Source organism: Amyelois transitella, chromosome 5, assembly GCF_032362555.1.
Source record: "Amyelois transitella isolate CPQ chromosome 5, ilAmyTran1.1, whole genome shotgun sequence".
In the NCBI taxonomy this organism is placed as follows: Eukaryota; Metazoa; Arthropoda; class Insecta; order Lepidoptera; family Pyralidae; genus Amyelois; species Amyelois transitella.
In genome coordinates, this window is record NC_083508.1 from 11,164,535 (window position 1) to 11,188,319 (window position 23,785).

At 35.2% G+C, this 23,785-nt stretch overlaps 4 protein-coding genes across 7 annotated transcripts in view; 2 read left to right on the forward strand and 2 right to left on the reverse strand.

The window, feature by feature from the left end:
* LOC106134506 (CD63 antigen) overlaps window positions 1-23,785 on the forward strand; it is a 515,731-nt gene that overhangs the window by 382,518 nt on the left and 109,428 nt on the right. The gene's annotated exons all lie outside the window — the stretch shown is intronic.
* Window positions 1-23,785, reverse strand: part of LOC106141364 (uncharacterized) — a 382,952-nt gene that overhangs the window by 193,551 nt on the left and 165,616 nt on the right. The window lies entirely within an intron of this gene.
* The window catches only part of LOC106137109 (putative acyl-CoA-binding protein), a 347,495-nt gene that overhangs the window by 51,983 nt on the left and 271,727 nt on the right, over window positions 1-23,785 (reverse strand). The window lies entirely within an intron of this gene.
* On the forward strand, window positions 286-2,233 carry LOC106140350 (sodium-independent sulfate anion transporter-like). The gene has a single exon (XM_060944403.1). It carries the CDS (start codon window positions 372-374, stop codon window positions 2,121-2,123), a length of 1,752 nt encoding a protein of 583 aa, XP_060800386.1. The 5' UTR covers window positions 286-371; the 3' UTR covers window positions 2,124-2,233.

The following is a 23,785-nucleotide window of genomic DNA, read 5'->3' on the forward strand; positions in this document are numbered from 1 at the left end:
TACGATACATGTCAAAAAACCTAATGGCAAATAATCGGCAAAATGTATAATTATAAATGGTGTTTCTTTTTTTCAGGGTACTGGCCGAAATAGCAACGATTGGAATCTTACCAAGAATAAGTGGATTGTTAATATGAAGATGCTCAAAGATTTATTTAAAATTTGCACGTAAGTAGACATAAGCGTTTTTATTTTTAAATAGTCTGCTTGATAATTTCTAGTTCAATAGACAATATTATCACGCTGAGATTGGCAAAAGTACTTGAACATGAGAGCATCTACGATAACTGATATCGATTGGACGCAGTATCCATACCCTTTGGACAGTATGAATTCAGTAAAGGAAGTAAAAAGTAGTGTTTAAACCGAAAATGACAATCAATACAGGAACTGTTATACGCCAACGCCTAAAAAGATGTGGCAAAAATATGTGCAGTGTGAAAACATTGAAGAAACGTCTACCTATAATTGAGTGGCTTCCAAAATATTCAGTTTCTTTTTTAATACAAGATGTAATTGCTGGGATTACTGTTGGATTAACAGCTATACCACAAGGCATTGCTTATGCAGTAATTGCTGGACTACCACCAGCATACGGATTATATGGCTCATTAACAACAGGAATTGTATATATGATCTTTGGTAGCTGCAAAAGTGTAACAGTGGGACCCACTGCTATTATATCGACGCTAACCGGAAAATATGTGAGTGGATATTCACCAGACTTTGCCGTTTTAGCAGCGTTTCTCACAGGCATAGTGCAATTAATCATGGGCATTTTTAAACTAGGATTTCTAGTGCAATTCATATCCATGCCAGTTATTAATGGATTCACTACAGCTAGTGCAATGCAAATTGCTGCGTCTCAATTGAAACCATTATTGGGTCTTAGTGGATCATCTGGACACAATTTTAGAGAGTCAATAGGAAACTTTTTTGTCAATTTCACAACAATACAACTATGGGATAGTGTATTTGGATTTACGACAATTGCAATTCTAATACTATTGAAGAAAGCCGGCGATGGATGTAAAAGAACTGACAGATTACTGAAAAGAATGCGATGGTTTATCTCATTGTCAAGAAATGCTGTCGTTGTGATTATTGGAATAGCGGCGGCTTATATTATTAAAATCAGGTGGGATAGTGAACCAGCAGCTTTGATTGGTGAAATTGGAAAAGGTCTACCGAGCTTTGGATTGCCACCTTTTTCCAGTGTTGTTGGGAACGAAACATACAATTTTGTTGAAATGCTTGAAGTTCTTGGTGCTAAAGCAATTATATTACCACTCGTTGGCATCTTAGAATCAGTCGCAATAGCAAAAGCTTTTGCCGATGGACTTCAAGTAGATGCTACTCAAGAACTTATTGCTTTAGGACTTTGTAATGTAGTCGGCTCTTTTGCAAGTAGTATGCCGGTTACTGGATCTTTTACAAGAACGGCCCTCAATCATGCTTCTGGTGTGCAAACACAAGCCGGAGGAATTGTTTGTGTAATTATTATAGTAACAGCTTTAACCTTACTTACATATACATTCACTTTTATTCCAAAAGCAACATTAGCAGGTTTGATTATAACTGCCATGTTTTATATGCTACACGCCGACATTGTAGTTCGACTTTGGAAATTTACCAAAAGAGAATTCTTCTTGTTTATTTTTACAATCTTAATTTGCTTATTTGTGGGTTTAGAGTACGGAATAATTTCTGGTATAATAATGGAAGCAGCTATGTTAATGTACATCACAGCTAGACCAACTGTAGATGTGGATACAATAAAAAATGAAAGTGGTGAATTTATAGTTTTATCATTGGCTGACAGAGTTGCTTATTGTGCTGCTGAACATGTACGAAAAATTATCATAGATTTATCATTTACAACTGATGCGACTGCTGTTCTTGTTGTTGATGGGTCAAACCTTCGCAGTATGGATATCACAGTAGCAGATAATTTGGCGTCAGCTGCTATTGATTTTGAAAAAGGTGGTCGTAAAATTTTATTCTCAAATTTTGATCCTCATCTGAAAGATATGTGTATTGATATTAATCCTATTGTAAAAAGTTGTTTCGTAAGTACGTCCAATTTGGATGAATTGACAGCAGCAATCTATAAAGAAGTATAAGATAAAACTATAAATTTAATAGATAATGGTTGATGTAAGATAATTAATATGAACGTTGTAAATACAGATTCGTTAACATACGTCTTTATTTTGTATGAAAATGAATAAATATATAAATAATAGGTTTCTAAAACCTGCAGTCTTTTTTTTATTTAAATCTGTTCGTGTCCGTCGTCTGTATGATTGATGACGCAATTGCATACAAAACAATCATTGTTAAACTATTTGTCCAATAGATTCTAAATCTCAATTCTGTCATGAAGCCATACAGCTAAACGTTTCCGTTAAATCTTGTGATTATTCACTCTGTCCACTTCACAAGAGATACAGACGTGAATCTTTTGTCTGTTTATCGTGCCGACTCTAAGTGTCTTGTTGTCTGTCCGGAACCAACTCAGACATTTTATCATAAACGTCTCGTATCAGGAAAACTATTTCCGTGCAACTATACTACGACGAGGGTGTCGGAAATTGAGGAAAATTCAATTGATTTAATATATTTTCGGCTGGTTAAAGTAAAAGTTGGAGTAGCGGTTTGTTCATCTGTGGCCGGGTCTACATCGTATGGAATAGATACGAAGTAGTAAGGGCGAAAGTTTAATTGAATAGTTTAATTGTGGAAGTGAGATTCAGTGATTGTGACAAGACAGGTTCATAACCCAAAAAAAAAATCGTCAGCTGATGTACTAAATAATACACATAACATATTTTTTTTTTTTTGCTATCAGACAAGCTTGGAAAATCGTCAACATTATTTAATGTAATTTAATACTTATTCCTGAAAAAATAATTAGTTACCTTTAAAAAAAAAGAAAAATAATGATTCGAAGTAAATCTGTCAATTTTTATTTTTTTTCATGTCGCTATATTTCTTTACTTTTTTCACAATCAGCTCATTCTGATCCAAGTAATCGCTGATCGATCCACAGGGGGACAAGTTTATCACAAATCCGTGATCCCCTCAATATTTCTATTGCTCAGTTGAACGCCTCAAAAGAGGGGTGTCATCTCTTTCATGAAATTTATTAACGTGACTCAGCACTTCTGAAAATGGCAGATTTATGATTTACAAATCCTGGGTGTCGTTTATTCAATTCAGTTTTCTAAGAAGTGGTGTTAAATACTTATGTGTTTGGCTTCGAACAGGAGCAGACTGAAGGATTTTCAGATTAACGTCGTGGAAGATGATAATATGATGTTTTTATCAATCCAATGGTCAGTCGAAGACAGAACGCAGTGGTGAGAGAAATTAAGGAAAGCGGACATCAAGCTGTACGCAGATATATAAAAGAGGTTCTAAATATTTATTTACAGTCAGTCCAACTGTTTACTATCACCAGGTTCAACATACCATTACTACGGAGTTATCTTTTCTGCAATCAACCGGATCTCTACTTACATAAGCTTTGATAAGCCATCCGAAGCAGTTTATCATAGTTATCCAGTTTTTACAGAATATGACTCCCGCCTGATGTCCGCAACCTTTATAGAAGTTATCATCATTACAAAAAGGTCCAGTTAGTGGCCACTATAAGATCGTTGATGAGTTCCTAATCAAGCTAATGTATACAACTCAAAAATTAGTCATTGGTTCATGACCGCGGTAGAATTTACTTTCAAACGTTTCCATCACGCTTTTTTATACTTTAATCTACTGATAAAGTTTAAGTTAGTTAGAAATGAGAAGCGAACTTTTTCTCCTAGTCCATATTTCTTTTTTTATAAAAGAAATATGGACTAGGAGAAAAAGTTCTTTATTTTATAAAAAAAGAAGTATGGACTAACCCATTACACCATCTATACTGACCTTGATAGTTAACCAATGTCACATAATGCAGGACAATAAAACTTTTTACGACAAACGAAACTGGTGTGCTGGATAAAGCAGTTTATTTTATTGCAGCGTGCAATGGCTTAGGTCACGAAGACCAGGACTCGTAATGCCTTCGAACGATGCTCAGTGGGCATCTAAGAACGTACCTAGATAGATCTATTCTATTCTAAGTTTAATTAATATTGTGAAGTTGACGTTGTTGAAGAAAATGCTGCAGTGCAGTTTGTCACCGCTTCTTCTGCACTGACGCCTTGGAAGCGGCAGTAAACTTAGTTTTTAAGTAATTTATTTGACGTCAACCAATGTTGTTAAACCATACGTTTTGACTATAGTAATGAATAAAAATTTTGAATTTGAATTTGAATTTGAATTTTGAATTTGAGATCAAAACGAGGTTGTTCTGGCGAAAGTCCAGGTCAAGATTATACTCTTAAGCAAGGAGCTTGCGTGATAGAATGATGAATGTGAAGGAGGTGAAAAAAGTATGCAATACCGTTCTAGGAAAGAGAATTGTGTGTGTTGATAGTCATTCAATCAGTCTCTGTTCTCTTTTATTGTTACAACGAGTAGAAAAATAATTACTTTAAAAAGCTATCATATTTGTACTTACTTCCATTATTGTGTAGAAAACTGTTTAATTTTGTAGTTAGAATTTTGGATGTGTACTTTAATATTGATAGCTTAAATTGTGACAACAGTGTAGGGAGTCTAAAGTCTTGTAGGACAGTTTTATAACTAACACAGACTTTCGGTTTTAATGCTATATATGCTTGTGTATGTTGTCAAATAAAGAATTTATTATAATTATTGTTACAACCCCGCGCTGAAGCAAATAATTTCCTTCAGCGATGGGCTAGCAACCTGTCACTATTTGAATCCCAATTCTATCATTGTGCCGAGCAACCGAGCGTGGCCTATCAGTCTTTTCAAGATAGTTGGCTCTGTCCACCTCGCGAGCGATATAGACGTGACTATATGTATGTATGTTTTTGTTTAACATGGGCGATGTTGTAGCTGCGGAAATTTTACATATATAATCACTTTTTTTATATTATCGAAGGGGAAATCTCACTAGCCACCTACCACTAAATGAAATGCTCTGACCGAATTAAGATTATTTTTGTAATGTATGAAAATCAAAATTCCACAGTAACTTGATCCATCTTTCGTTATCTAACACATGGGACCATCATGGCAATGACATATCAAATCACGTGGAATTAATGGTTCAATGAACACAGTTGTCGTCTTCGGTACCACCCTAACTTGACCCCTCACATCACTATTGACGTCACCGGTTTTGAATACACCACTGCGTGTTTCATGGCTCTCGTTAGAATGGTCAGTTTAGCTGAAGTGGAAAAAGCCATGGAGGTTTTTAGGGTACTGTAATCAAAATTGAATCAAATTTATTCTCACTTGATGATCGTGGTCAAATATTTAATTATGGGAAAGGCAAATAAGCTTGGAACTCTTTTTGTAATAGATGGGCCAGCAACTTGTCACTTTCCTCAATTCCATTTTAAGTCTAACAGCTAAACGTGGCTTTTTAGTCTTTGCAAAACTGTTGGCTCTGTCTACCCCGCAAGGAATATAAACACCTGATTATATGTATGTATGTATCTTGAGAATAATATTCTTTGAATAGGTATAAATCGCGAAATATAAGGAGATCACTGGTGACACTTAGATGAGAGAAAAATACTAGAAGAGATAAAATCTAATATAAACAAACATAATACCACTTTATCCCTCACAAGGGAAGACAGAGTCAACAATTTTAAAAAGACTAGAAGTCCACATTCAGCTGAAAAAGAATATCTTAACATATTCAGAGAAATAAATGAGATTTTCTTTTTATTGAGAGGGAACTGCAATCATGTGTAAGTAATGTACTTACTTATAATAATTAAGTAGCCTTTTTTTAAAGAGCTTAAGTTATTTAAAGCTTAGTTTATGCGGAACCTCCAGGACGAGTCAGAAGCTCGTGTTTCAAATTTTTTTTGTGAATTTGAAGCGTCTGAATAGAGAATAGTTTCCAGATGATTACCCTCGGCGTTATATACTGATTGTTGCGAGGAAATACCTCATCTGTGAAGATTGAGTCTTTGTCGCAAAATATAATGGTGTATTTGGCAACATTTAGGAGAACACCATTCAAATCGTATCTAAGGAATAAAATGGTTTTTCGGGACCATACACTGTGTTTATTTCCTTTCCTTCCACTGTTTTTTTGGAAGTAATAAGCGACAAAGCTACCCTTTGTAAGTTATATTAAAAATAAAATTTCTTTCTATTATATTCATTTAAATCGTAATTGTAATTATTTACAATCCTTGAATATGTCTGTTAGACTTTTGGGTATAGGAAAAATAAATAAATATCCCAGGCAAAAAGATATTTTTAATTTCCCCTTAACTAAATAACAATATTTGTAAACGAAATTATGAATTTCATATTATTGTATAAAAAAAATACTATGAAATAACGCATATTAGTTACATCGGTACTCTAGCGCGTACAAATTATTCCGGAAACTTTCAAACAGGCGTAATACAAATTTGTGTTTCTCTGTTAGACCACGTCCCGTTTATCAAAGCGTAGGTTAATTGCTGAACTGTCATTAAAATTTTGCAACTGTACACAACCCATATGTCTGTGCCAATTAATCTCCAGCTCACGTTAAACGCCAGTTTAATTCGGGTCTAAAACAAACCCACGTATTAATATTAACACTACCTCATGCCTTTCAAATATTCCTACAATCAAACATACAATCACATCAACTCTAATAACTGCAACAACAAGATTCAAATTTCTGTGCACAACATCTAAATTAACATTGCAACTTTCAAATTCATGCATTGCATGTATGGTATCATTATGAATGGTTCTTGTACGTTTGATGTTAAAGTCTGTTTTTGGACGTTCAGATTTGAGTGTTTCGTTACGTTTAGGGTCGCTTAGCCCTTGTCAAGTGAGCTCTGTTTCAGACAGAGGTAATGAAATACCTAGCAAATGAGCCGTGAGTTGCCAATAGCAACCTTTCTCGTCAGTCATTTTCTACTGGTTGGACCTGGCACGATGTATAATTGTGTTTGAAGTTTCCTAGTTTGGGGTATCGGGTTCGACGAATTATTTGGGGTTATTCTAAACAGTTTGAGCATTATGAAATTAATGGAGCGCGAAAATCTTGTTACTTGTCATACATACCCATGCATGATCATGTATCTGTACCAGAATACAAGCCAGAAGCTACATCTTTCTACTTGCCTTGAACCTTCTGTGTTTTTTTCTATAATCCAGAGGATCATGGAAAAACCGTTTCCCTTTTTAATGCCAAGACAAAGTGGAGACTACAACTTTCCAAGTTATTACGAAATATATCACATCTTTGTCATTTAAGAGGTAGACAGAGGCAACGGACTTGAAAATATAAAGGCCACGTTTGGCTCTATGATTAAATATTAGAATTAAGATTAAGATATTGACATCGTGAAGCGGAAAGATACGACTATAAAATCACTTAGACCTGTTACACACTATATGACCTTGACTGAAACAATTCAATTAAAGCAACCACAACCTGGATTAAGGGCAGATATCACAAAGTTTGAACACGAGTGATAGACGAGCCAAGTTTGATACGGTTTGGTTAGCGGCACCAACTTCTGGTAATGGAGAATGGAGGCGTAAGTTTTTCTATTAAAAGTATCTATTGTGTGCATAGTTTCTGATGTACTCTCTAGTAAACAGATAGTCAGATTCGATCAAAAAGAGTTAAGAAAGCAAATTAGGATTTCAAAACAATTTTAATACTATGTTAGTTTTAAAAATGAAAATACATTGTAAATTTCAGATAACAATGTACTTACTTACCTATATTTTTTAAACTGAAAGACCGAAAGAAAGCATTTATGTTATACTTTATGCTTAACGCTATAAAGTATGGAACCAAAAAAAATTGTTATTTTAAGGTTGACTATCTGTATAAAAATCAAGAAATTTGTATACAAACCTTCTATAGTAAAATAAAGATAGTAAATTTGTATAATTTCATACTTTTGATTGAATATTTTTAAAATATCGGCATAAAAACGGAACCCAAAAAATAAATCGTTATTTTAAGGTTGACTATCTGAAAACTCGTCTTGTATTAAAAATTAAGAAATTTGTATACAAACCTTCTATGGTAAAAAACAGATAGTAAATTTGTATATTTTCATACTTTCGATTGAATATTTTTAAAATATCGGCAATGATTGTTAATTTTAAATAAAAAAAAAAATACTTTTTAATACCTATGTTGAAAGTATAAAAAGCCCCAACCACGCACAATTCAAAACTTTCAACGATAAAACCAGGCCAGTTCAGGTGATAAAAAGTTGGAAACAAACAGAGTGGGCCAATGAAAACGCAATAATTTCCCGCCGATATAGATCGCGACACGAAACTGTAATCAAATAACCATTTTTATCGGAATGCTCATTTATTTGGACTTATTTTTGTGAGACTGTACTTAAGTTTAACACAAAAATACAAAAACCGAAGCCTTTACCTGTCACTAATTGAATGTCAATTCCATCATAAAAGGTCCCGGGTTCGAATCCTGGCCAGCGCATGATGAGAAAAGAACTTTTTTCTGATATCGTAGTATCGTTGAGTTTTAATGCTGCCTTGCTGCCAATTTCAAATATGCGTTTCACATCAACCCTACATTAGCGAAGAGGGTCCTTTAAGACCGTCAAACCATCTCATTTGATTTATATAGGAATTAATACCCACTTAGAATTAAGCCGTTATACCGAAACCATTGCTTCCCAAAGTTTTGAACAATAGACTGACAAATACCGAGGTATTAAATGAGGTTTAATTTCCAAATATATTAGGATACTTACAGAACAATCTGGACGAGTATTGTTGCTCTATGTTATTGGATTCCACATACAAGGAATTACTCAAGTTTCCGTTCGGTTGAATGCTTACCTGCAAACAATGAAAGGGATGGATTTAATCATTAGGCACTTAGTAAAAATTGACAAATATATCACTAATTAGGTTAAATAAATGAATATTTACGGGACAAATTACACATATTCAGTTAGCCTCGAATTAGATTAGAAACTTTTGTTAAAAGAGATATCACTAATTCAACGAAATTATACATATATATTATTATAATAAAAACTTACAAAGATAAAAAGTTCGTTTCTCATATTTCCCTGATCGGGATTCTGGGAACCCGGGACCTACTGTATCACAGTCGAACACACTACCGCTGCGCCTCGGAGGCCGTCTTTTAGACGTTACATACATACATACATATGGTCACGTCTATATCCCTTGCGGGGTAGACAGAGCCAACAGTCTGAGCCAACAGTCTTGAAAAGACTGAATGGCCACGTTTAGCTATTTGGCTTAATGATAGAATTCAGATTCAAATAGTGACAGGTTGCTAGCCATCGCCGCTTTTTATCCCGGAGTTCCCGCGGGATTGATACCACGCGGACCAAGTCGAGGGCGGCCTCTAGTATAAAATAAACAGACAATCTCATACCTCACGTTTCATGTACAATTCATTAAGCTATCCGTATCCAAACCGTCTAATTTGAGGCAATAATACCGGTATTAAAGGCAACATTGTTCTGGGCGCAGTGGTTCGGAAGGCGTGGTTAGTGAAGGGTTGGGTTCTCCATTACATAGTTAATCGTTATGTATATATAACCGATTTGATGTTAACATAGTTTGACTGATCCTTGCCAACTGGCTTAACTATAACATACATTCATACATACATATGGTCACGTCCATATCCCTTGCGGGGTAGACAGAGCCAACAGTCTTGAAAAGACTGAATGGCCACGTTCAGCTATATGGCTTAACGATAGAATTGAGATTCAAATAGTGATAGGTTGCTAGCCCATCGCCTAAAAATAATCCCAAGTTTGTAAGCCTATCCCTAAGTAGCCTTTTATGCCATCCATGGAAAAGAGATGGAGTGGTTTGGTTTGGATGGAATGGAGTGGTCCATTAGATTCTTTTTTCTATTGGTGCCGGGAGCCACACGGCACTTAAGTATAAACAAATAAATATAATGATTAATTGAAATTTTCCCGGAGGGGTAGGCAGAGACTACATCTTTGCACTTGTCACGATCTCTGCATACTTCCTTCGCTTCATCCACATTCATAACTTTTTTCATGCACGCTCGGCGGTTTCGGGTACTCTTGACCTGACCCTTATATATTTATTTATTTAGTTTTTATATATATCTTTTGATCTTTAATACTAATTTTATTTTTATTCTAATAATTTACTTGCCGTGTGGTTCCCGGCACCAATACAAAAAAGAATAGAACCATTCCATTTCTTTCCCATGGATGTCGTAAAAGGCGACTAAGGGATAACCTCACAAACTTGGGATTCTTTCTTAGGCGATAGGCTAGCAACCTGTCACTATTCTAATCTCAATTCTATCATTAAGCCTAATAGCTGAACGTGGCCATTCAGTCTTTTCCAGTCCAGACTGTTGGCTCTGTTTACCCCGCAAGGGATATAGACGTGACCATATGTATGTAATTTACTTTTAAGATACCTACTTATTTATAGAGTAAAACAATGTCTTTAATTTCATTTACAATATTTTCTCAAATGTCAACTGTATCATTGTTTATATAGGTATGCCTTTAACCCTCACATTTTATTAAGCCCCCACTGACCACAGCGATCAAATGACTGCTCTCACACTGGACACTTTATCATAAAGTATAAAATTTTCGCGTAAAACCCATGTTCGTAGAGAACAGATTTTATAGCGACACCTAGAAGGTAACATGAACAAATACAGATTGAAATTTTGATGACTTTCTTTAACTACTTTAAGGAATAGGCTTATAAACTTGGGATTCTTCTTTTAGGCGATGGGCTAGCAACCTGTCACTATTTGAATCTCAATTCTATCATTAAGCCAAACAGCTGAACGTGGCCTATCAGTTTCTTAAGACTGCTGGCTCTGTCTACCCCGCATGGGATATAGACGTGATTATATGTATGTACACATGTTTAATCACAACCATCAGATCTTATTTTGTTAAGTCGGATCCTAATGGCCGAGGGCCATGACCAAGTCAGTCAAATAGCCAGCCAGTGCATTGCCCCCTTTTATTATACAGATAAGGCTTTCCTATGTACAGTATATTTGCTCAGTGCAAATACACCAGTATCGAAAGCATACCTGAATTTACGATCGCAGTTAAGATTTTACGCCTCTTCGTTTGGGGTACGTTTTATAACTTCTGTTAGATTAGATGTGTTAGAATTTAATTAATATTGAATTTAATGGCATTAAAAACTCTTACCAGTTAAAATCAACATGGATTTTATATTTTATTTTTTATAAGGAAGGCCAACAGTATTACTATATACTATATTTTATAATAAAAACTTATATTGAAAACATCCAAGACCCAGGCCAATCTGAAAAAGTTATTTTCTCATCATGCCCTGGTCGGGATTAGAACCCGGGACCTCAGGTGTCACAGACAAGCGTACTACCGCTGCGCCACAGAGGCCGTCATAATAATATTTATTAACTAGCTGTCCCGGCAAACGTTTTTTGCCATATAAATAATATTTGAGTAATTTCTAGTTAAAAAAAAATGTTAAGGGTGGATAACCCTTACCACTAAGGGGTAGGAAAAATAGATGTTGGCCGATTCTCAGACCTACTCAATGTACTCACAAAATTTCATGAGAATCGGTGTAGCCGTTTAGGAGGAGTACGGGAACGAACATTGTGACACGAGAATTTTATATATAAGACTGTTATTGAAAAGAGAAAAGAGGCTAATATTATTTACATTCACCAGTAATTATTACATCTGACTGACCTTCCAGTCTTTTCGACTCTTGTCTAACCCGCGTGATAAACACGTTATATATGGTCATGTCTATATCCCTTGTGGGGTAGACAAAGCCAACAGTCTTGAAAAGACTGATAGGCCACGCTCAGCTATTTGGCTTAATTCGGCTTAGTGGTAGAATTGAGATTCAAATAGTGACAGGTTGCTAGCCCATCGCCTAAAAAAAGAGTCCAAAGTTTGTAAGCCTATCCCTTAGTCTTTTATATATGTATTTTTGTTACAATCGGCTATAATAAAAATAATTAAACCAAACAAAAATCATCTTTCTCTCCCAATATTTGTACACTCATTCATACATATAATTTAAATAATTCATTCTGCAAAGACCGTTTGGAAGTCTAGACGCTGATTTTTGGCAAAGTCAAGGCTACGACGTACTCGATAGTAAAATTAAATGTACACTCAGCTCCATTTAAAAGCTGTAAAATGCAGAAATGGGCACTCAAATAATTTTGTGGTTATTGCTATGAAACTGCAGTGTAATCAGAGAAATATATATTTATTTGTCTTGAAATTGCTGTTTTTGCGAAATGGGTTCTAAATTTTTAAGTGTTAAAAGTTTTTTTTAGTTAATTTAAAATAAACTTTTTAAAGTTTGTTTGGGTAAAGTAAATTTTTTTAGTAGAAAAATTTACTAACGCCTAAATGAGTAGCGGAACTAAATAAAAATAACACAAAAAGGCCTTACGAGTATTATGCAGTGTACAGTGAATTCAATAATTAACCTTGTCCGATCCCCGAACGTCATGTTCGGAAGCTAATATATATATATATATATTCTAATTATTAGTTTCAGTATAAAATTGAAAATAAAATTAAAAATTTAAAGGAGATGGCCCAAAACTGCCCTAGGAACGTATACATAAATGTTATTTTCCTATAATACTGAAATATTAATTTATTGATTATCACGTATTACTTTTTTTCCTAGAACTTGTCAAAATGATTTTCTATAATAAAAGATTCTTAATCTTATTTCACTTCCTTTCATGGCTTCCTTTACAATAACGAGTTAAGTGTTGCCATTCAAAAGTTTTTATTAACTTCCCGCACGATTACTGATTTCGATTTAATCGATATTTATGAACATGTACAGTATATACGCTTAGTAAGAAGCGTTATTTTGGGACCGCTTCAATATGTTTAGGTATATTTAATAACAATCTATATATTTTACTTTAAAAATCATTTCATTGCTGTACATTTGGAATTGATTGTGTTACTTAAATCGATAAAAGTAGATATTTATTAAAAATCGATTTTATAATCTGGCAGCACTGGTCAGACCGACGCGAAGTTACATTTGAATTGAACATGGCTCAGACGTCACTCGTTCATTCTTCCGTTCGTTGTTTCGTTGAGCTTTTTATCTGATATTTATAATTGTTTATTTATTTTGTTTTGAGTAATGATTTTTAGTCGGCGGTGGCACTAGTTTCACATAGGGGAGCCCCTTAAACCTAAATCAAATGGGTGTATCATGATAGACGATGCTGCTAGCAATCCATCACTATTTTGATTTCGTGTTTTTAACTATACGCCTCATGGTCTTGCAAAATATGGCCTTAGATTCTGTATAGCCTAAGGGCTAAAGACAAGTAAGATTTTTAGGGTTAGCATACATCATAGTCTCACGTGTTTGGGGGATAGATAGACCTGTTGCCATAAAACACAAAGGTCACATTAATCAAGTTGGTGGGGCGTATTATTAAATCAAGAATTCGAAATAGTGATGGATTGCTTGTCGCATCGCCTCTCATAAATCCACGGTGACTCATTCTCTAGACCAGCTTTTACGATCTGCGCAGGATGAGAAGCAGCTGGCACATTCTATATTTTTTAATTAGAAAAATATTGTTAAATGTGTTTATTGCAGTCCAAATAAATGAATCGCACTTTGAAACAGTGTTTTTTATTTGAGTACTTTTTTCTCCTGAATATATTAATAATTTTTTTGTTTTCTTTTTCTGTATCATATCTGTTGCAACTAGTTAAACATTTAGTTCTGCATAAATATTTAGAAAAAAAAATCTACTTTATGTTCAGTTCAGAGTGTATTTGAATACATGCTGTTGTTTGTGATGATAGAATTCTCACATACATTACAAATAAATATATTTTTCTTTAATATAAAGAATAACCACGCGGGCGAAGCCGCGGAGCAACAACTAGTACCACTTATATACCACAAATAAATACAAACTGCAATGGTACGTTGATTCATGTTCGCACCAGACTAGTTAAGTGATGTGTAATGTGTATGCGACAGTAAAAACTCCTGAATAAAAACTTATAGCAAAAGCATTTTATAAGAAGTTTGTTGATTAATTGAGCCAGTAGATAAGGAAGTTTATTTTTAAGATTGTAGACATTTGACAAGTTCCTGAAACTTTTTTCATACAAAATATGAATATACAGTGATTCAAGATTATATAAGTATAGTTGTTTTGTGTATACATTCCAGGGCAGTCGTCCATACTTCAATTGGGCCATCTCCTTTGCATAGATATAAGTGCTTTTAGCAAAATACATAAATATAGATATGTTCATGTCTATATTATATCGTGCGGGTACACATAGACTTAAGAACAGTCTTAAGGACTGATAGACTAAATATAACATCCGTACTTTACTAACAGCACTTATTAACGTCCTCGGATTTCAATCATATCTTACATTAATTTATAACATACTAGCTGACCCGGCAAACGCTGTTATGCCAATTATTTTTATATATTATTACGGAACCCTATGTTTTTCCAAAATAAAATATAGTCTATGTTACTCGTGGATAATGTAGCTTTCGAATGGTGAAAGAATTTTTAAAATCGGTCCAGTAGTTTTTGAGCCTATTCATTACAACCAAACAAACAAAGTTTTCCTCTTTATAATATTAGTGTAGATGTATATTTCTGCTGACTATACCAAGAATAAATTGATCCCAGCGTGCAATACTCTCAGTGTTCGTTGGTTCGTTTCCAAATCACAAATCAAAGAGACATGCATGTTTGTAAGGTCAGAATATCATTTTCTTGACTTCTTGGCAGTCTTACAATGAGAAAGTTCGATTTACAGTTGTGATACAAATGAAGAATTGCTCTTTGTATTTTTATTACCAACAATACAAAAACAACTCTTCATTACACAAATGAAGAGTTGTTTTTGTTTTTATTATACAAATGATGAGTCAACTATAAATCGAATTTTCTCATTAATCAATCAATAAAAATACTTTTCTTAACTGTAATAATGGCTATTTAACCAAGCGTCTAGAAAACTAGGGTAATTGACATCTTATAAATATGTGCCGTGTGGTTTCCGGCGCTAATAAAAAAAGGATTCCATTCCATCTCGTACCCATGGATAAAAAAGGCGATTAAAAAGATAGGCTTATTAACTTGGGATTCTTCTTTTAGGAGATGGGCTAGAAACCTGTCACAATTTGAATCTCAATTTTATCATTAAGCCAAACAGCTGAACGTGGCCTGTCAGTCTTTTAAAGACTGTGAACTCTGTCTAACCTGTAAGGGATATAGACGTGATTTTATGTATGTATATATGTATAAAATGTATCAGAAAGGATTTCAACCGTCGTCAATAAACCAGTTTAAATAAAAAAAAATGTATGTTTGTATAGAATTTTATAAATTTCAATTAAATCCATAGTTTCAAGTTATAATGATGTAAATCTCACTCTGTGCTTTCCATGCGTATAAAACAAAAGACTGACATACAAACCAAACGCTAACCTTGTTCCTGCGAAACAGTGAGTCTTAACAAACGCAACGATACCACGAACATTATCACAATATGATTCAGACCACTCTAACAGTTAGTCAATGGAGGAGTTTCGCAATAGAACTCCGTACCACCGGGGGGCAGGTATAACTTTTAACGAACGCTAAAGCCTCACAATTTCGGTCCGGGCGCCGCGCCGGCTCGGCCGACGAATATGAATGAAAAGGAAAATATGGATAAGATATTTTATTGGGAACTGTCAACCATTAAAAACATGCAATTGTCATTTTTGATTATATTTTACATACACCTAATAAAACAGTAAAAATATTTTGTCTGTGCCTATCCCTCAGACGCCTTTAGCGACAAACATATGACAGAGATGGAGTGGTCCTCTTATACAAACGTCACAAACAAAAAACGACTTAGTGTTCCTAATTACAACCTTATTTATTAGTAGTTCAAATTCATACTGAGAAACGAGTATACGAGTATAATATGTTTGACATTAGTCTTTTAAATACTTGACTCTCTACCCCTCAAGGTATATAGACGTGACTAAAAGTATGTAAGTACCTAAGTAGTAATAATTTTCAACCGACGTCAAAAAAAAAGAGGTTAAATAAAAAAAGATAATAATAACATACCTACATACATATAGTCACGTCTATATCCCTTGCGGGGTAGACAGAGCCAACAGTCTTGAAAAGACGTTAATAATAATATCACCTCAAAATATTCTCACATCGCCCCTCGGAAGCATTGATTGACGTGTCGCCGATAAACAAGCTCGCAGCGCGGCGTCGCTTGTTTCCTGACTGCGTGTGCGGTGTGCGCAGTGGCAGCCATTGTTGATCCAGCGATAACGGAAATTGAACTGTTCCCAATTCACGCCTCCCCGGAGGGGTAGGCAGACATTACATTACAGTTAAATAAACTTGCCAAGATGCGTACAAAACAATCCTACATATACATTACTAGAGGCCGCCAGCGACTTCGTCCGCATGGAAACCCTATCCCGCGGGAACTCTGGGATAAAAAGTAGCTTATGTGTTATTCTGGGTCTTCAGCTACCCACATACTAAATTTCATCATAAATCGGTTCAGTAGTTTTTGCGTGAAAGAGTTACAAACATCTATACTGACCACCTGACATACTCATAAACTTTCGCATTTATAATATAGTAGGATATGTTTCGTTTCATCCACACATTTTTTTATAACCGGTTGGTTTGACAGAACCTTTTCCAAGGCCATCTGCAAATTATATCAAAGTACAGAAAACTGCAGATAAATATGAACTTTAGTGCCATATGGTTACCGGCACCAAAAGAAAAAATAATAGGTCCACTCCGTCCCTTCCACATTGTATTGCGATAAACAAACTAACAGTTGAACGTGGCCTATTGGTCTTTTCGAGACTGTTGGCTCTGTCTACCCCGCAAAGGATAAAGACGTGATTATATGAATGTATGTAATACGACAGTAGCCAATCTGGCGTCAGGATTGCCAACAAAATATTACGCACAAACGCCTACGCTAAATCGGGCCATTCATGTATGTATAACTAGAGGCCGCCCGCGACTTCGTCCGCATGGAAACCCTATCAATCCCGCGGGAGCTCTGGGATAAAAAGTAGCCTATGTGTTATTCTGGGTCTTCAGCTACCTACATACCAAATTTCATGGTAATCGGTTCAGTAGTTTTTGCGTGAAAGAGTAACAAACATCCATACATCCATACAAACTTTCGCCTTTATAATAGTAGTAGGATTTGAATTCCATAAATGAATTCTTACATATCACATCTTTAATTTTACGGGGTCGACATAGGCAACACTAGCAAGACTTAGCCCTTCCTACTTTGATAAGGGGTTCATTATTCACAAAATGCAATGAGATCTTTAATTCATCGTCTCATTATGTGAATATTATCCTTCATTACATTCAACCAATCATTTAATATATATTTTTTTTCACTTAGCTAATCAAAATAGAAAAATAGGTTTCATATCTTAGTATATTAAGCCGGATAAGGTACTTACTTAATGAAAAGTCTTATTATGAATTATTTTTCGCGCGATATAAACAGCGTCGCGCGTGCGATGTTACGGAGGCTGATGTTAAAAATAAGACAACAAAAAAAAAAGGAATATGACCACTCCATCCCGTTCCCATGGATATCGTAAAAGGCGATTAGGGGATAGACTTATAAACTAGGGATTCTTTTTTTTGGTGATTGGCTAGCAACCAATCAATATTTGAATCTTAATCTATCATTAAGCTAAACAGCTGAACGTAGCCGTATCAGTCTTTTGAAGATTGTTGGCTCTATCTACCCCGGAAGGGTGATTTTATGTACGTATTTTTTTCAGGATTTACTGAGACTTTTACAAAAAAAAAACTCCGAAGTATTTCTAATGAATGTCGCCCCTTATCCCTGTACAGGGTTAAGGCCGGTTACATTACCAAATGGCCTTGGGGTCAACAACCTCATTAGGATGGCCGTCTGCCAAGAACAACTGCTGAAAGATGGTGCAGTATTAACACGATAACAACGCATTTAGAATGTAAACCCGCTAGTGTTAAAAATAAATGCGTTGACGGAAATGATGTAAACGTGATGTGATTTAAAGAAAATATTTGATGTGTTTTTGACGAATCTATCTGTTTTTTTTTAATCATTTGTACGGCTGGCGATGCGATTTTTGATAATATGTGATAATAAGTTGCAAAAAAATATGACAATCAAGGCATAAACAAGGTATATAGATCTTAATTACGTTATTACATACAAATAATCACGTATATATCTTTTGCGCGGTAGACAGAGCCGACAGACTTGAAAAGGCTGAAAAGCCTCGTTCAGCTGTTTGGCTTACTGATAGAATTGTGATTCAAATAGTAAGAGGTTGCTAGCCCATCGCATGGGAATAATTCCAAGCTTATATGCATATCCCTTAGTCGCCTTTTACGACATCCATGGGAAAGAGATGGAGTAGTCCTATTCTTTTTCTATTTGTGCCGAGAACCACTCATTCTGTTCTTTTTTCTGGCACGTGGTCTTCAAATCTTCTTTAGACTGCTGGCTCTGTCTACCTTGTGAGGGATAAAAACGTAATGATACGTATGTAATTCATCAAAAGACTGAAGTGAAATCATATTGCTGAGAGCGATCGTAACAAATGAAAGAATGTCTCTGCCTACCCTTCCTAAAGCGAGATTGTATTATTGTTATCTTCATATCATGTAGTCCTGTACAGTATCGATATAACCTTGGTAGTGATGTATCGATTTGTTTACGAGTCTCGCCGCAGACTCGCCGGCGCCAACTTTCACTTTTCTTATTATATATATCCTCATCCATTACGTACACAAAGTCATTTTCCGGTGATAAAATTGAAGAATGGTGGAGAACACAATGCAAATAGTAAGCAGCTATTTCACTTTTTCAGTTTGAGCATCGGTGGTCGAATTGGTAAGGTGCCCCGGTTAAATGCGTGATGCGCAGAAAGGCATAGGTTCGAATCCCACTTCAGCACCAATGTACCAATAACTATTTTTAAAGTTGTAAAGCAAGCTTTTACGGTGAGGGAAAACATCGTGAGGAAACCTGCACATACAGGCCACCACATTTAGGTTTACTTGCAAAGATTTTGCGGATGACAGATGGGAGTCGGCTCGTGTAAAATCCTGACTCACTCAATCCAGGGTCCATGGTCGAAGGCATATCTAGGGCTCTTCTGCAAACTGATGAGGATGCAGCCGCAGGAGGAGAAGACTGTTGGTGCTCTTATAGAAGAAAGAAGAAGAAGAAATACACCAACTTCTGGCGAAATTTTCCTCAACAGCTAGTGACTTGATGACTAATGATGATCATTTTTATCCACCTAATAGGTCGTTTGGGGCTTTATGATCTTAATATTAATTTATTACCTGAACATGCCTTTTCAGTCTTTTCGTGACTGTTAGCTCTGTCTACTCCGCAAGGGATATAGTCGTGATTATATGTATGTATATCTATATATTATACATCTAAATGTATAAAAGAGGAGACTGACTAATTAATTGACTGGTACAAATTTTTGTGTGTCGGGAATTTAAAATCCTACCGTATTTTTAATTTGCCATCCCATATCAAATGAAAAAAATAAAAGGACGTCACAGGTACTTGCCAGACGAGGGGGACATGACATGTTTTGACGTCACGGGGAACTTGTCTGGGGTACAGCAAGAGAATATTAAAACCCACACACCTATACATATGATTATTAGGAAAATTTATTTTGTTTTAGAAGTTGCCTGTATCTATGTCATTTATTAAATTTGAATCACTCAATTCAATTGTTTATTATTTGACATTGGACTTCAGATGACGCAAATTCCAAAATAGCTTAAGATACGAGTGTTATATTAAAAACAATTGCCTATAAAATTTGAGAGACCCTCGTTTCTCCAAGTTACTATTATACCCGATTTTGGCATAATGATTACATATGCTAACAAATAGAATCATAATCATAGGTCTTTAAACTTTCAATCGATCTCCTCCTTTTTAGAAGTCAGTTAAATTTCTAAAACCTTCTTGTAAGTGTAACAAACACTCTCCTGAAAACCGCATCAAAATCGGTTCAGTGAAACGCGAGATAATCGCGAACAAAAATATACATATTGGTCAAATTGAAAGCCACCTTTTTTGAAGCCGGTTAAAAAATAGTTAATACTAAGCCAAGTTGACAAAAAACAAATGTACATATTATAGTCGAAATTTGATCTAGTTTATTTTTAAGTCTTATGAAACTTGCAATTATTGAGTATCTATTCCAAAACACAAATAAACTTTGGAGCTAGCACAATTTATATTTAAGCACACCCCATACCGCTCCAATATTCATCTCTCCTCTCACGGGTCTACTGGAAGAGATCTATTGAAATAAGAAGCACCATTGTACTACAATTACTGTATTAAATGCTCCTGTAGGTACATAACTTTGTGTACATAAAGAAATATTAGTAAAGTGAACTGTTCCCTATTAGAATCTCAATTCTATCATTAAGCCAAATAGCTGAACATGGCCATTCAGTCTTTTCAAGACTGTTGGCTTTGTCTACGCCGCAAGGGACATAGACGTGACCATATACATATGTATGTTAACTGTTCCCACAAATCTTTTTAAAACCAAAACAAAGTCGCGAGTCAAGCACAAGATAACACAGTACATTGACTGCTGATTATGTAAATAACCCACATAAAAATACCGGCAGGCAGCGAGCATTCGCTATATATTGCAGGCTGCCGAGCCGGAAATGCGCCCGCCAACGTTTTTCATCCGACACACCGCTTTTTACAAGTCTACCCTCACCCTTGAAATGATTAGGTAGCACTAACGGGCTACATTTGAAAACTTGTATTTTTTGTTATGATTTTATGTTTATAAGTGTAGGTTACCGTTGATAATGTTTCTTGTAAAAGAAATTAGTAGCATTTAATCGCGACTTCCTTCGGATTGATTTCAGAATTTTTTTATCCTTTTTTTTATAAATTTTTTTTTCTGATAGTAAAATTGTAATTTAATACGATCACTTGGATTTTTAATTCCATGAAGATTTTAATGTAAAACTTGACCGCGCAAACACAATATTCTTTTTTCTTATAAAATCAGTCAAAATTTTCACCCCGAATCGTACCCAGCTCAAAGTACTAAATCAGATTTTAATTGATAAAAGTTTTTGTTAAGTATTGATGAAATTCTTAACAAATCAATTATATTATGACACGATATGAAATAAAAATCTGTCTTGTAGAATGTCAAAGATCGCAAACCTTTGGCACGGGCATAAACATCACAAAATTATTCGATAGGAAAAGATTTCAAAAAACACATAAAACAATAAACTAGTGAAAATAGGATAATATGGTTTGAAAATCCATTTGAAACTGTGTAAGTATATACGTTACTATACAGACTTTCTAGTGAAATGCATCCGCGATCGTTTTTCATCGGGAAACCGTGACGTCACACTCCATGCCTTTTTACAAGCCAGTAACTATGAAAATACTGTAAAAGCATATACAATGTTAGATAAATCTATGTAGTGCCAGGCTTTTTGGCATGTTTCTACATTTTTGATGCAGAAAAATGATGATGATTTTAACGAGGCACCCACTCTAGGCTCGTGCCTAGGGTAAGTCAGGTTTTTACACTAAGCCACCCAGCTATGATAATCAAACACATTACACATGCTTGAATGTGCAGGTTTCCTCACAATGATTTTCCTTCCTTAGAAGCATCGGATAGCAGTAAAATTATTGCACCTAACTCAAAAAATACTCACGTCACTGGTACACGCGATATCATTCACAATAGTGAAGATTAGAAGTCAAGTTTTTTCTAATCGGATACCCAAAAACTCTACCCCGAAAGCTCATATTTACATTTTTCATACATACGTACAATACATATGGTCACGTCTATATCCTTTGCGGGGTAGACAGAGCCAACAGTCTTGAAAAGACTGATAGGCCACGCTCAGCTATTTGGCTTAATGATAGAATTGAGATTCAAATAGTGACAGGTTGCTAGCCCATCGCCTAATAAAAGAATCCCAAGTTTGTAAGCCTATCCCTTAGTCGCCTTTTACGACATCCATAGGAAAGAGATGGAGTGGTCCTATTCTTTTTTGTACTGATGCCGGGAACCACACGGCACGACACTTTTCATTACTTAATAATAAAATCCGAACACACATTACCTCATTCCACTTAAATTTACTTAAGTACCATTTTAGCATCTTAATTTAAATGTGAATGGATCCCTTGACAACGTTTTTATTGGTCTCCCTTCCTGACGCGTCCCGTTATACTGGAAGAGGTTCCGGACACATTAAAAAGTATATACGATATGTAGTTATAGCAACTGGAAATGTGGAAACTTTCATGTATGTATGTCTGGACGTACGGTTTAGAAATTCCCGGTGAACATTTTTAAGATGCGATATTTATTTACGTTTCTGGGAGGTCTTTGTATTGTACATTAAAACCTATAACTTAACATTTGGCGCTCAAAACTCATGTCATGAGAACTCTTAACCAACGCTTGCATGAAGAAAGAGTTGAATGTAGCTGAAATAAAAAATGTACGCAGCGATAATGAAAAAAAAAGACTCTCTATCAAAAATTCAACTTATAATTAACACGAGACACGTTAACCCCCAAACCTTTGCGTATGAAACAAATAAAAAAAAAAAATTAAAATATGCAAATAGAAAATTGACTTCCAATTTTCCATCACGTCTTGTTTCATAAAACGGCAATTTGGCGCAAGTCGGGATCGCGCTGGCTGCAGCTAGTGTGCATAAAAAATGAGTTCGTTCTTATGTGAGCCATCGATTTGCGTCAAAAATACAATTATATTCAAGGATACACATGGTGTGTTTCAGGTTTGCAAAATAAAATAGTTTTGGATTACCGATTTAATTAACAATCCGTTTCTCAATTTATTCTTATAAAAAGTTATTACATTTCTTTTTTTTTCTCTGCTCGTTTGGAATATTCCGCATGGCCTGTAGTTTTTTGACAGCGTACATTGTTACTCTTTGAATCTGTGTTCTATCATTAAGCCAAACAGGTAAACGTGGCCGATAAGTTTTTTCGTAACGGTCCTGTCTACCTCGCTAGGGATACAAAAGTGATAACATGTATGTATGTACATTGTTACACAGGTATAAATTGATCTTTGCTTGTGACAACTGTCATCCATTTTAAGCCATAGGACATGAAATAAAATAGTAACGTTAATAACAATAATGATTAGACAACAAACTAATATAATAAGGTCGGATGAAAATAAAAACCTTATACCAAAGAAAAGGCTACAAATCAATAGATGCAAAGGGAATAATCTCTCATGGGGGGTAAGGAAAGGCTATAGGGCGGGCCCTATAGGGGGTCGCGGAAGACGACTGAAAGGCGCCAGTGGTTAGCTGCACATGATTGGAGACGAGATTATCGTATATCAAAGATGCTGACGGTACCCGATGTTTATGTCATTTATTAAGATAATCATATTTAGCAGATGTAATCGAGCTTTAACCGGAATAAGAAAAACTGAATGCCGGTTTGTTTGGTATATCCCGTGGTAAGTCCTTGACCATGGATCCCGGATTGAG